The sequence below is a fragment of the Sus scrofa genome, chromosome X (assembly GCF_054392235.1).
Source record: "Sus scrofa isolate SSC_HxYL_T2T_F1_AM1 chromosome X, Sscrofa_HxYL_maternal_Yorkshire_Landrace_v2.0, whole genome shotgun sequence".
Taxonomy (NCBI): Eukaryota; Metazoa; Chordata; class Mammalia; order Artiodactyla; family Suidae; genus Sus; species Sus scrofa.
The window spans coordinates 18,833,212-18,847,582 of record NC_139401.1 but is presented as its reverse complement, the minus strand read 5'-3'; the positions used below and the strand labels follow the sequence as shown (position 1 = coordinate 18,847,582).

The 14,371-nt window shown below is 42.1% G+C and overlaps 1 protein-coding gene across 12 annotated transcripts in view; it reads right to left on the bottom strand.

Moving 5' to 3' along the window:
* PPEF1 (protein phosphatase with EF-hand domain 1) overlaps positions 1–14,371 on the bottom strand; it is a 139,317-nt gene that overhangs the window by 40,520 nt on the left and 84,426 nt on the right. For all 12 annotated transcript variants that reach the window (XM_021080644.2, XM_021080646.2, XM_085008658.1 and 9 more), the window contains 2 exons: positions 11,159–11,273; positions 8,899–8,945 (listed from right to left, as the gene is read on the bottom strand). In XM_021080644.2, coding sequence (XP_020936303.1) covers positions 8,899–8,945; positions 11,159–11,273 — 162 coding nt within the window. The remainder of the gene's footprint in view (positions 1–8,898; positions 8,946–11,158; positions 11,274–14,371) is intronic.

The window sequence follows — 14,371 nt, the reverse complement described above, 5'->3', positions numbered from 1 at the left end:
AGACCCTTGGAAATTAAAAACTGTAGTGTTAACCACTGGATCAAAGAGGAAATTAATAACCATTACAAGTTCAATAGAAGGCTCAGTTAAAATTAAAATTAGAAAAGATATACAGCCTTAAATGCCTTCGTTATTAAAGAAGATGCTCGTGGAAGACCGTATTCATCTTAAGACATTAGAAAAAGAACAATAAAATCAATCAAATAAAGATTATTTAATGAAATTAATGACATGAAAGATACATAATCCAAAGGGTGATTCTTTGAAAGAACCAATAAAATTGATAAAAACTGATAAAACTCATCATGAGCCTGACTGAAGGTAAGTGAAAAAAGAGAATAAAAAACAAAGATTAAAGACTAGAAAAAAGACAAAGACATAGAGAAATAAATTTTAAAATTATGTAAAGAGACAATACAATATCAGTACTTGTGGAAATGTACTTTGACAATTTAGAGAAATGGAGGATTTTCTTGAGAATTAGAAGCTACCGAAACATTCAAAAGAAGTAGAACACTTAAAACGTGCATTGGCTGCATGTAGCTTTATACCAGAGCTCTATCTCAATTTCCAATAGCAAATGGTTTGAATGTTATTTAAACCAACAATTCCCATCCTTGGCAGCACATTAGAATCACTTGGGGAGCTTTTTTGTTTGTTTGTTTTTGGTCACTGATACTTTTAGTTGAAGTATTGTTGATTTCCAATATTGTATTAATTTCTGCTGTACAGCAAAGCGATTCAGTTACACATACATTACATAACTATATATATACAAACACATATACATACAGCCTTTTTAAAAATATTCTTTTCCATTATGGCTTATCATCGGACATTGATTATAGTCCCTTATGCTATACAGTCGCATCTTGTTGTTTATGGGGAACTTTTTAAAGTCCCTAGGTGTCCATCAGAATCTCTAGGATTAGGACTCAGATATCAGTAGTTATTTTCCCATTTCTTCAGGTGATTACAATGCACAGCCAAGTTTGAGAACAAAGGATTTACGTTTCAAACCATAGAAAAAGATGTAAATCTCTCCCATTTATTTCATAAGATCGGTTTGAGAAAAGCAACAGTCACAATTTGAAAAGAGACGTAAACATGTTTTCCACTGGGATGACCAATTTTCTGGCAGAATTTCTCATCTCCAGTTAAACCAAACTTTGTAGGCATTTCACCTTTCTATGGGCAATAAACAGTGAATTTCTTTAGTCAAACCTAATTTTAAGCCCCAAATAGTAATGGTCTGCTAAGCCATCCACCTCAAACGGCACTGCTGACACCCAATAAGTTTTAACCTTTTCAAAAAAATCATATATCTTCAAAAGATTAAAATTTGTGATAATGAAGCTCTTTCAATAGAAAATGTCACCGTCTCTGAAAGTGATTCTAAAAGGAGTCCTAAATATATACTGAATTCCTGTAAGTGCTGAGCCTCTCAAGGCAACTGCTTCAAAGAAGGTAAGACTTTTTGGATGTATAAGATCTGCCCTATTCTTCTAGGACTAGTCATATTACTTTATATGGTCTGAGTTCAAACACATTTTAGTCTTAGAATAATAGGAGAACCGGACAACAGATAAAAAGAGCTAAGTCTCCTGGCACATGGGTCCCTAGGATATTTAGGCTGCTGGCTATTGCGATTTCTCTGGATTTCCTTTAAAGAAGCAAAACTGCTGCTGAGTGAACCCAACCGTCACTCAGTTCCAGTAAACCAAATTCTCTGGCTTATTCTGCAACTCATAGACAACAAACCATCTATGACACAGCTGACAAACATAGAAAACCCAGGGTAACTACAACTCTGACCAGCATCAGATGACCTACTTGGGGGAGAAGAGTAGATCACAATTAATTAACCTGAACAGAGACACAGAGACCTATTCCCACTAAAGTATTTTACATAAGATATCTAGAAGTTGCTGTAATTTTTTTTTTTTTGGACATTTTCCCAAGGCACATCAAACAATAACCTCTGGACCTCAATTCTACATTGTTTTAATTTTGATTTCTTTTGCAAACTCTATTTTTTTTTTTTTTTTTTTTTTTGTCTTTTTGCCTTTTCTTGGGCCGCTCCCGTGGCATATGGAGGTTCCCAGGCTAGGGGTTGAATCGGAGCTGTAGCCACCGGCCTACGCCAGAGCCACAGCAACGCGGGATCCGAGCCGCGTCTGCAACCTACACCACAGCTCACGGCAACGCCGGATCGTCAAGCCACTGATCGAGGCCAGGGATTGAACCCGCAACCTCATGGTTCCTAGTCGGATTCGTTAACCACTATGCCACGACGGGAACTCCCGCAAACTCTATTTTAGAGGTCTGTTCTGATTTAACATACTGCCTTATTCACAAAAGGTAAAGCATTAACTACTGTGGCAGTGGGAAGCATATTGATGACAGAAAAAAACGAAATATTACATGACCTTCACGGCTGGAAATTTGGGGGTACAAAGGGTGGGGTGGAAGACGTTGAGAAGAGAGAGAGAGAGGAAAACAAGGCCGAGTGGCTTCCATGGACAGCATCGCTAATGACACCCGCAGAGTTGAGAGTTAATTAGCGTCTCTCTGTCCGTTGCATCTCTTTTGCAAGTGCAGGAGGTCTCCACGCACAGTGTCAATTTAACAAACTAACTCACCAATACGTGGTCTAAAATTTCAAGCTTCCTATTCAATGAGGAAAAATGTCTTGTATTTTTAGCAAGGCTAAGGCTCTGAACGAAGTATTCCAAATTGGTCACTCTAATTAAGCAAGAGTGACTGATTAAAATTAACCTTTTCAGAAAATAAAGTCTAAAAATATGACCTAAACTAACATCATGTAAATTGCTTTACTCGATGATATTTGAAACCACATAAAGTTGAGATGCCCTTTTGGCAAAGGCGTGTCATGGGTAATCGCGTCACTCCGGAAAGGAAAGAATTCCTTTCAAATCCAGATAGGATTGTGAGCTGAAAATGCTTAGCTTGGTCTTCTTAAGATGCTAAATGATACAATTTTTAAGGACAACCAAATATTAAAGAGACCAAAGACGCCAAAATGATCAAAAGCAAATATTGGTATGGATCCCATCATTTTTTGCAGCACACCACCAAAAGTGTGTGAGAATAAAATCTTTTCTGATCTTCCAAAACTTTCCCTCATGCTTTAAGCACTTAGTAAATTAGTAAAACTCTGAATGGAGTGTCTTAAATGTCACCTCCTCCAGGAAGTCTTCCGTGACTTAGGTGCCTGCAATGTGCTTCCTTGGAATCTCGCTTACCCCGATTACAACATGTCCCACCCTGAACTGTCTTGTCTTTTATTTAGTTGACCTACCTACTAAACTGTGATGTCTTTGGGGCCAAAACTACATCTCAGTCATACTGCATCACCGACCCTTAGCAGAGTACGCAATCATAACAGGTATTTAATAAATATATGTGAAATGAATGAATGTCATATTCATCTTTGTACCTTGCCACAGTTTTTACATAGTGCCTTGAACACTGTAAGGACTAGATAAAAGTTTATTGAATGAATAAATTAGTGGACAGATGCACTTCTGCATATGATCAGTTGTAACAACAGAAGTCTTGAATCAAAGCAGCCACTTGGATGAAGAGGGTACTATGGCAAGGCATCTCAGCGATGCTACATTATAACTCTCCCTCTCAGGCTGTGCCCTTTGGGTGGCCTTGGGCCAGCCCCAGCCCTGCAGCCTACTTACTCTACACCACAAAAAAGTAGTAACGAGGAAGAAATTATCTAGCAAATCACCAGGTGAAAGATGAGTTACAATTTGCCTTAATTTGATGGCCAAAGTTTTCCTAGATTCTCTTTGGGGTTGAGGGAGAGGACTCAGAGTATAGCATAACCTTTGGTCATTTACAGCTCGAAAAATCTCCAACAGGATAGAGTTTGCCAATCTAGTCCTCAAAATTGAGGTTCAAATAGAACTTGAATAATTTAAATAAATTAATAAATAAAATAGGGATAAGCTGGTACTTCTGATAAATGAAATAATAAATCATCAGTTAAAGAAGGATGCGTTCAAGCATGGTCACTAGCTGCTTCTCAAGATGATGGCAAACCCATGACTCACACCACGGTGGCTCGAGCCCATGTGCTCCCCTGAATGAAACAGAGAAGAGCAGCACCCTCGGGGCATTATGTGTAATCAGGATTTAACACACTGTGAATATACTGAGTATCGCAGGGAGAATCAGCCACCATCACAGAAATGCTACCATTTCCTGAAACAATCAAGGTTTGCTGTGGTCACAGGGAGCTCTTGCCGTCAGCCCTGGGCCGGCCAGCTTTGTATCTGATGCCACAAGAGAAACCCGCCGCTGGCCGCCTCTTCCATTATTTAGGATGGTTTTCCTGTCCTCTTCATCCCCTCACTCTTCTCTTGACTAATCCTTCTTTCTTTTTTTTTTTTTTTTCTTTTCATGCTCTCGCATCCTTTTGCACCTAAGACCCAACAACGATGTTCACTCACACTGCGGCAGTGCCGAAATGAATTTTCCAGATCAGTGAAGCTCACTCCTTGAAAAGCTAAAATGTGTTTTTAAATTACTTTAACCATTTTGGGTAGGAGTTCTAAAGAGGTACCACTTGTCCTTTTTACATCTTAACGGAGCGTACACCACCCAACTTCAAACCTTCTTGACCACGCGGGCTCATCAACCCCAGGCACGGCTGCGACGGGCACCGCTCCGTTTCTCCCTCACTGTTAGGGTGAGAGCCCTCCTCTTACTGCCAGAAAGAGCTTTACTTTTCATTGCTCTCATTCCATCTCACTTTTGCCTTTTCTCTCCCATTCCCTAAGCTGCGTGGGCAACCAGACAGGCAAACTTTTCAGAACAATGCATCAGCTAAGCTTTGCCTGCGATATGCTCAGGGGTCACTAAGCAAGGGCCCAGGCCCTGTCCTGTGAGTAAAATTCAGTGGATTTCTGACAATGATTTCAAGAGCTGAGAGACTCTTCTTACTTCATTCTAGGCTTGGCACAGCAGGAGTGACAAGTGAAGAAAAGTCTGTCCTCTGGAGAGGTGGATATCACTGTCATTTGTATTCACGTAGAAACACTGTTTCCAAAACATTTTGTGTTCATGGTTTTAGGCTCCACTCTACTTGTGCTAACGTCAGTCTTCATTTAAACTTCGAATAAAAAATGAGACAGGAGTTCTCTTGCGGCTCAGCAAGTTAAGGATGCGGCATTGTCGCTGCAGTGGCTCGGATCACTGCTGTGGTGCAGGTTCATTTCCTGGCTCAGGAACTTCCACATGCTGTGAGTGCGGCCAAAAAAAAAAAAAAAAAAAAAAAAAGAGAGAGAGAGAGAGACAGAAAAAGGAAAAATGCTGTCGCATTAGATAGGGATCCTCACACAGCAGAGCTTCTGGAGACATCTCTGCGTCCTGCCCTTTCCTTCCCCAGCCTCGAACTCAGGCCACTCATCGCCCACAAGCTAAGTGCCCCACCCTCCACCAGGTCCTTGTCCCTTCCCACACACCACTAACTACAACACTTGCCCAGCTTCTTAAAGTGGAAGCCTGCTGTCACCAACGGCTCTTCCATCCGTTTCCTTTTTTAAACCAGGCAATTTCAAGATTCTGGCACATCCATATCCATATCCAAGGTACATTTTACCTGCTTCTCATGCAAGCCTGTTAAAATCCTAACTCGTGGCGCTTGCGGACTTTTACTTCCCAAACATCCCTCTCACCTCCGCTACCGAATCCGTCCCAAATAACAGAGCTGACTCTTTCATCACTGGGCTCTCAATCCCTACTTCCCGAACACCGGCATTGGTTAGCTCTCAAAATATTTCTTGCTTTCATGTGAGTGCTATAATTTCACCTTTAGTCCTTTTTATAGTCCTTCTTACCACCCACCTCCTCCTGTTCAATCTTTACATCAGCACCTTCCGGTTTTATATATTCCATACAGTTTGCCAATGGAATTAGAGAAGCCTTCTCTCTGTGCATCTGGCTACTCCAGAGTCCTCTCCCGGATCACACCTTAATATCTTCAAGCCCCTCCTGAGAAATTTCCCTTCCTAACCGTCACTTTTTCCATTGAATTTGCTCAACTATTTTCCCTTTTGCATATTCCCCAAACATCTAGAGAAATAATGGCCAGATTTCCTGTTGCGGTTATTCCCCTCAGACCTCCACCGGCAGCTCCTTCCCCGGACTGTAATTGCCGAAAGCAGCAGGGCTAAACTTCTGCACATGCATACGGTGTTAAGTAGAGGTAAACAAATGCCGTCCCTCAACCCGTGTAAATGAACTCCCTTCCGCCCTTAACTCACTCAGAAAGACGTCCCTCTGGAAATGCAGGCCTCCCTCCCCGACTCCTGCGGCCCTCTAGACGGAAAGGACCCTTTCCTCCACGGCATGGGGACTTCGATGCCTGGAGCTGGGAGGAGGGGTCCATCTGCTCCTCAGAGCCACCAAGAGACCGACACTTTGCCAGTCTCAGGTCAGAGCCTCTCCTCCTTCAGAGTCTACGAACTCTGGCTAAATTTCCGTCCCGCTCCGGCTCGCTCAGCCCGATGGCCAGCTCACTGAACACGCTTGCTTTCCTCATGCGTGGCCTGCTCGTCTCCAGTACTCTCTTTCACTCACTTCAGCCACCCACATTCTGGACTCCGCCTTGGACCCACTCATCCCCGAGGACTTACGCCCCCTGCAACTTCCCACCCATTCTGCTGCCTGGGCCTTCACCCCTGTCGGCCTGCTCCCTGACCTCAGAGAGCATGGCCAGCCTTCGTTCCTCCCATTTCTCCCAGCTGGTTGTCATCCTGGCCTCTTTTCCTTCCCTGCCCAGACTGGATTGCGCGGCTGCTCTCCAAAACTGCTCTATTCCCCAGCACCCTCAGTCGCCAAGCAGCGAACCTCTGGCTGGACTTCCTGACACCAGCGCACGACCTGGCCGCCTCCTCTCTCCTCTGATCCCACTCTCTGGCTATGAGGCCCTAGACCCCACTTAGGTTATACAGTCTCAACTGAATCTCTCCCTTCATCCACTCCTGGGCTTCCTGCTCCATTCCCTTCCAATGAATAAAATGAAAACCTTGCATTTCTATTATAATTTAGTACATTAAAAAATGCTTTTGGATATTTATGTTACTTTATTCATAAGGCAACCTCCTATGCGGGGAAGCTAAAGAATACTGCAGCCAAAGACCCAAATAGGTATCTCTCCAAAGAAGACGTACAGATGGCCACCAGCCAAGTGAAAAGATGCTCAACATCTCTAATTTTTATAGAAATGCAAATCAAAACTACCTCACACTGGTCAAAATGGCCATGGTCAAAGTCTAAAGTAATAAACGTGGGAGAGGGTGTGGAGAAAGGGAACTCTCCTGCTCTGTTGGTGGGAACATACGTTGGTACAGCCTCTGTGGAGAACAGTATGGAGGTTCCTTAAAAACTTATAAACAGAGCTACCATATGAGCTAGCAATCCCACACCTGGGCATCTATCCAGAAAAGACAAAAACTCTAATTCAAAAAGACACATGCACCCCAATGTTCACAGCAGCACTATTTACAATAGCCAAGATATGGAAGCAACCTAAGTGTCCATCAACAGATGAATGAATAAAGAAGATGTGGTACATATATACAATGGAATACTACTCAGCCATAAAAAAGAATGAAATAATACCATTTGCAGCAACGTGGATGGACCTAGAGATTATCATCTAAGTGAAATAAGTCAGAGAAACATAAATATTATATGATATCACTTATATGTGGAATCTAAAAAAAATACAAATGAATTTATTTGCAAAACAGAAACATAGTACAGACAGAAATCAAAGTCATGGTTACCAAAGAGGAAAGGAGGGAAGGATAAGTTAGGAGTATGGGATCAATAGATACACACTGCTATATATAAAAGAGATAAACAACAAGGATTTGCTGTATAGCACAGGCTCAGGTATATATATCTGAATCACTTTCCTATACACCCAAAACTAACACAATATTGTAAATCAACAATGCTTCAAAAAATTTTTTTGAAAAGAATATCGCAGTCCCCCCCCCCAAAAAAAATGAAGGGTCATGGATGTTATGAGGCTTCCTCAAGCGCCCACATTCCCCAAAGAGTTAAAACTGATTCCCCATCATAATAATCAGACTATATTTTCTTTCAGGCCCTCTGAAACACCTCTGCTGTGTCCAGTTATTCAACATGTTAATTGCGAGATGACATATTCATCAAAAAGAGAGATAAAGGAGTACCCCTGTCAAGGCAGAGGTCACCTCAGAATCCATTTTTGTAGAAGTGGATTGTCCCAGAAGCATGCATCGTCCCAGAAGCAAACATTCAGGTTACAACTGCTGGCTCAGAGAGAAATGAATCCAATCAAAAGATGCCATACTGCTCTGTGCCCTCTGTACAAGCTCCCATGAATGAAACCAAACAAGCCAAGAATCGGAGCCCTGGAAGAACAACTCAGCCAGGCAAGGATGAATCAGGGTGGAGAAGAGAGTGGTTCGTGACTTACTCTGGGGGACTCCTTTCCTGCATGACAAGTGCCCACTGGAGGAGAGAGCTGTGGCATGCTTACTTCGGAACAAAATAACAGTAAAATAAAACGGACTGCTCCCTTCCCCATCTGGTGCCATCTAAACATTTACCACATAATAAAGAACATAAATACAATCAGGTACAAATCCTAATGGATGTACAGATAACAATAATATTAAATAAAGACAAATTAGATTTTTTAAAAATTTTTGCATAATGTGTGAAAAACAAATCTTTGACTTTCTTGGATAAAAATTGTCCTATTACATCTATATTTATACATATTCCTAACAAAACTAATATTGTTTTCTGCCCTAGGACTGTCTTCCCCCAACAAAAATGCAAATATTTAGTAAAATAATTTACCTTATAGAAGATCAAAAAAAGGTCATCCAGTTTCCCATGCAAATCACCTGGAAATGAAATGAAAAAAATCGCTATTCAATAGAAAAAAAGAAAATGCCCTGTCACAGAATCTAAAAAGTGAACTACTGCTGATAGACTCCAAGTGCTCTCAGGGTATTAGATTTTTACCCTATGCTGATATTAATTCAACAGACGGCTTGTTTCCACAGCTCTCTATGGAAACTCTGTCCCCTTTCCTCGAGGGAACAGCATCCAGTGTTGTGATTACCTATTCACGCCTGCCATTTACACTTAGCTCTCTCTGTGCCAAGCACAAGACTAAGGGTTTACATGAATTATCTGGTTCAATCTTTATAACCACTCTCTAAGATGGGTATTAACTCCATCACGCTCATTGTATGACTGAGGCTCAAAGAAATTAATAACTTATGCAAAGTTGCCCAGCTACCAAGAAGCAGAGCTGGAATTCAAACTCAACTTTATCTCACTTCAAAACTAAAGATTTTTTTTTTTTTTTTTTTTTGGTCTCTTTGTCTTTTTAGGGCCACACCCACGGCATATGGAGATTCCCAGGCTAGGGGTCCAATCGGAGCTGTAGCCACCAGCCTAGGCCACAGCCACAGCAACTCGGGATCGGAGCCGCGTCTGCGAACTACACCAGCTCACGGCGACGCCAGATCCTTCCACGTACTGCATCCTCACAGACACTATGTCGGGTTCTTAACCCACTGAGCTGCAACGGGAACTCCAAGAGGGCTCCTAAATAAATGCAATGTCCAATCAATCCATTCCCTAGCTTTTGTCTCATGCTGGAAAATGAACCATCAGTCAGAGTGGTGCCTGATGGGAGCTGGGATAGCAGAAATGGGGTTCGCTCTAACCTGGGATGCAGAGGATCTGATTTCTCATTCTCACTCTGCCACTAACTAGCTAAGTGAGCTGGGATGGGAGAGGGGGGCAAGTTACTACACGGAAATGCATGGAAGGCCATACACTTTTCTCTCTGGGCCTCAACTTCATCCATAAGACCAGGGGATAGACTAGATGGTCTCGGTAAGAACCATTCAGTTTTTACACTGCAGGACTCCAGGACGTACAAGCCTTCTAACTAATTCATGTCTTCTTCAAGATCCTTTTAGGCAAAGAGAAGTCTCCGATGGCAACTGGAAGTATCCTGGAAACATATGGGAGCAGATCTCACTCTCTGTTTGGCCTATGATATTACACTCTGAGAACAAATCTAGCCTTGGCTCCATAGGCTTCATGGGTTGGCATGGCTTTCTAAGCCTCATGACCCCAAATTCTTTATCTCCATGAAAAAGATCCTTGAATAAAAGATCCCTGCTGCTGAGATGCATCATGTGTTAGGCAGAGATGTGGTGGCCTGATTAGGCTGGAAGTGAACCATTAAGGACTCTTCAAAGGCCTGAGTCAGGGCAGGTCATGGAGTATGTACTGCTCTGTCAAGCCCCTGTCACCACTATCAGAGGCTGGAAATGGAAATGGTTTAAGTAGATTGTCAAATCCACTTTGACCTGCCAGAGTCAAAGAAACATGGGCTAAAAAACTGATTTGGAAAATAACAATCACTGTTTTGTAACCCAAAGGCTTAATTAGAAGTTGAGGGAATTGCTGTTCCTTCCACGCACTCCATTCTCAGACAGTTGCAAGCATGCTGAGCACCAACTGTGTTGAATTTCAATGTGTACTGCTTCTTGAAGCAATATCCTGCCAGGCTGGCCTATATGATAACAAAATCTCAGTTCGTGTTATTTAGAAGAACAAGGAACAGATTTCTGGGACATTCCCACTCTTCTAAAAGCTGCAGAGACCAGTTGGGAGAATCTAAAACAGCAGCCGAGGGCAAAGAGGAGTTTAATCTCCACCCTGCCTTGGGCTTTTCTCTTCCAGCATAAATGGCGTGCAGAGGCCCCCCTAGAAAAAGCAACACGGAACAAAGATAATGAGAGCTAGACAGAGGGCAAAGAACGCTTATTCCACCCATGGATGGTTTTCTCTATTATGATGCTGCCTGCCTTTATAAAAAGCTATGAGTCCTTTAATTTCTCACATAATTAATTCCTGCCAGCTGGTGTGCAAAACAAAGACAAGATGGGGAACAGTATTATCATGATAGATAACTCTATATTCACACTTCTCCCTTAACACAGCCCCATTTACACAGTCTTCACGTTAGGCCAATGATGTAGAACCAAGAGGCACCTCAATATGAATGTGGCACCTCCGCTCCGAAACTTACCACAGATGGTTATCTCTTTGGAGGGAGAAGTTTTTGTGTGAGTGAAATTCGGCATCTGCTGCAGGACCTTCTTGGTTTCAAAGAGGACCTCTAAGACGTAATAAGCATGAAGTATCTGTGAGGGCAGAGCAGAGGAAAGAGATCAAATGAACCAGGACGAGAGGCATGAGTGCACAGAAAGCAAAAAGGTGGAACATACGAGCACATTTCAGGTAGGTATTGTTCATGACAATCTCTACATTTTTCTTAACTAGATGATTCTAGCCCAGTATCTGGCACAGAAGCCTTCACGAGAGATGGGTAAACCGAATGAATGAATGAAGCATTCCTAGGACGTTTATTCTCTCATGTTCTTAACTGACGTCACCCATTCACAGAACATTCCTGAGTATTCTTGGTCCTTAGAGCCCAAGAGAGATGACAGGAAAAAAAAGACACCCTCCTGCCCTGAGGAAAGATGCAGGCAAAAAAACAAAAGGGAAAGGAGAGAAAAGGAGAAAGAAAAAGAGAAGCAGAGAAACTGTTCAAGAGGGGCTACTTTGCATTTGTTTGTGACCTTCTGCCACCTGGGCTGGGAATGAGGTGGTGGCACTGGGTTAAGAGATCTCACAAGGCAGCCAGACCAGCTCCCAAGGGACTCCTGAGCCAAGGGCTCCAGATGGCTCAATATTTGATGCACAGACGTGAATTCACAGGGCAGCAAGCACACCTATGTACGAGTGTAAGTATAAAACATCCTGCAAACCCAAATAAACCACTCAGATCACCTCCTATTATGACTACTCAGCCCTTGCTCTCCTCCAGTTACAGTGTTGATGACAGCAGTTTGTTCTGTTTGTTTGTTTGTTTTGTCTTTTTGCCTTTTCTAGGGCCACTTCCCATGGCATATGGAGGTTTCCAGGCTAGGGGTCGAATCGGAGCTGCAGCCGCCAGCCTACACCACAGCCACAGCAACACAGGATCCGAGCCGCATCTGCAACCTACACCACAGCTCACGGCAATGCCGGATCCTTAACCCACTGAGAGAGGCCAAGGATTGAACCCTCAACCTCATGGTTCCTAGTCGGATTCGTTAACCACTGTGCTACGATGGGAACTCCAGATGACAGCATTGTTTTGAACACATTTACTGCGTTTCCTCCCACCCCCGCCTCGGACTTTTTTGTTTGTTTTTTAAATCCAGTGTATCATTCTTTTTTTAATTATAAAACATTCCAACTATGTAATCCAAAAAGTGATGCAGCAGATACGAATTTAGCAGATGCTAATACCACTTTATGGTCAGGAATGTTGGCACCTGTACTGTCCCATGCAATAGCCACTGACCACATGAGGCTACTAGCCACTCGAAATGGGGCTAGTCGAAATTGAGATGCAGTATAAGCCCAAAATACGCACTGATTTCAAAGACTTAGTATTTCAAAAAAAAGGATGAAGTTGCTGTTGTGGCTCAGCAGTAATGAACCTGAATAGTATCCATGAAGACGCAGGTTTGATCCTTGGCCCTGCTCAGTGGGTTATGGATCCAGCATTGCTGTGAGCTGTAGTGTAGGTCACAGACGCAGCTCTGACCCTGCATTGCTGTGGCTGCAGCCACAGCTCCAATTCGACCCCTAGCCTGGGAACTTCTATATGCTGTGGCTGTGGCTCTAAAAAAAAAGACCAAAAAAAAAAAAAAAAGGGAAAATGTCTCATTAAAAACTTATGATTATGTATTAAGACAATTTTATACATTAGAGTAACACTAATAAAATTAACTTCACCTATTTCTTTTTGTTTTTATAATATTGACTACTAGAAGATTTTAAATTATGTGGCTCACATTGTATCTATTGGACATGGTGGTTTAGACTATTGGAGGCTGACAGAGGGGTCGTATCTACATATTATTCAGATAATATTTGAGGTATGGGGTTCAGGACAGATGGAACCCTTTGGAACAATCTTATCTCGTGGTATCCTTAAATTTCCATTTTCCTAGCTATGAGAATAATGATATTATTTTCTATCTCAGACCCCAAAAACATATAATTTAAGTTTGGAGAATTTTCAAGATTAATTTTTTTTAATTGGCGCCGACAGGATTTGAAGCAATGTGAGAATTAGGAGGAAAGAAAAGGGCCCCTGAATGTTGATTAGTGGAGAGCAGCCCATATTTCCTGTCTATCCAAACCTAATGGATTGCTAAGGATTTTCCTCACGAAAGCATTCTAAATCCATTCAATTTGCAACCTGAGTCAAATCTTGAATGTGAACTTTCCTTTAGCCATATTCCTCCCGCCCCCGACCCAGCCGCCCCAAAGGACCTTTAGCCACATCTTAAAGGAACTGGCAACACATTTTTATAGAATGATTTATTTCAATTGGCATATTTAATTTACTGATGCCAACACTGGCTTCAGGGTTACCTTAACTTGGCCACTGTAGACTTTCTGGACCATTTGTAGCACTAATGAGAATAACTGCTGTCTGAAAAGGCAGGTTTGTTGTTTTTTTTTTTAAGTTAACAAATATTCATTGAGGCTATATTGCAACAACAGAAAATTCCTATTATGAAAGTAGTTTTTTTCTGGGTCCTTTTTCAATTGGCTAAAATCACTTTGGTAATATTAGTCCATAAATAGCCAGTCTACTTTTCTTTCAATAGCATTGTAATTGTGCTTACCAGTGCAATATTATATACTCAAAAGAGTTAACTCAAATGTTGATGTCTATGTGTATAAACATATTCAGATTAAATGGCAACTTAAATAAAAATATTCAAAATCTTGTAAAGGCAGTGAGGGAGGAAAATGCTACTTTTAAAGGATATCTCTTTTTTAAAAAAATTAACTAGTTTCTGAAAGGGTGGGGGAAAAAACTGTAACTGCAATGTATACATCTAAGGATAACCTGACCCCCTTGCTGTACAGTGGGAAAAAAAAAAAAAAAAAAATTAACTAGTTTTTTAAACGGGAAAAAATATTCTCATTTTTTCAGTTGAAATAAAAATTTAGGAGTTCCCGTCGTGGCGCAGTGGTTAACGAATCCGACTGGGAACCATGAGGTTGCGGGTTCGGTCCCTGCCCTTGCTCAGTGGGTTAACGATCCGGCGTTGCCGTGAGCTGTGGTGTAGGTTGCAGACGCGGCTCGGATCCCGCGTTGCTGTGGCTCTGGCGTAGGCCAGTGGCTACAGCTCCGATTCAACCCCTGGCCTGGGAACCTCCATATGCC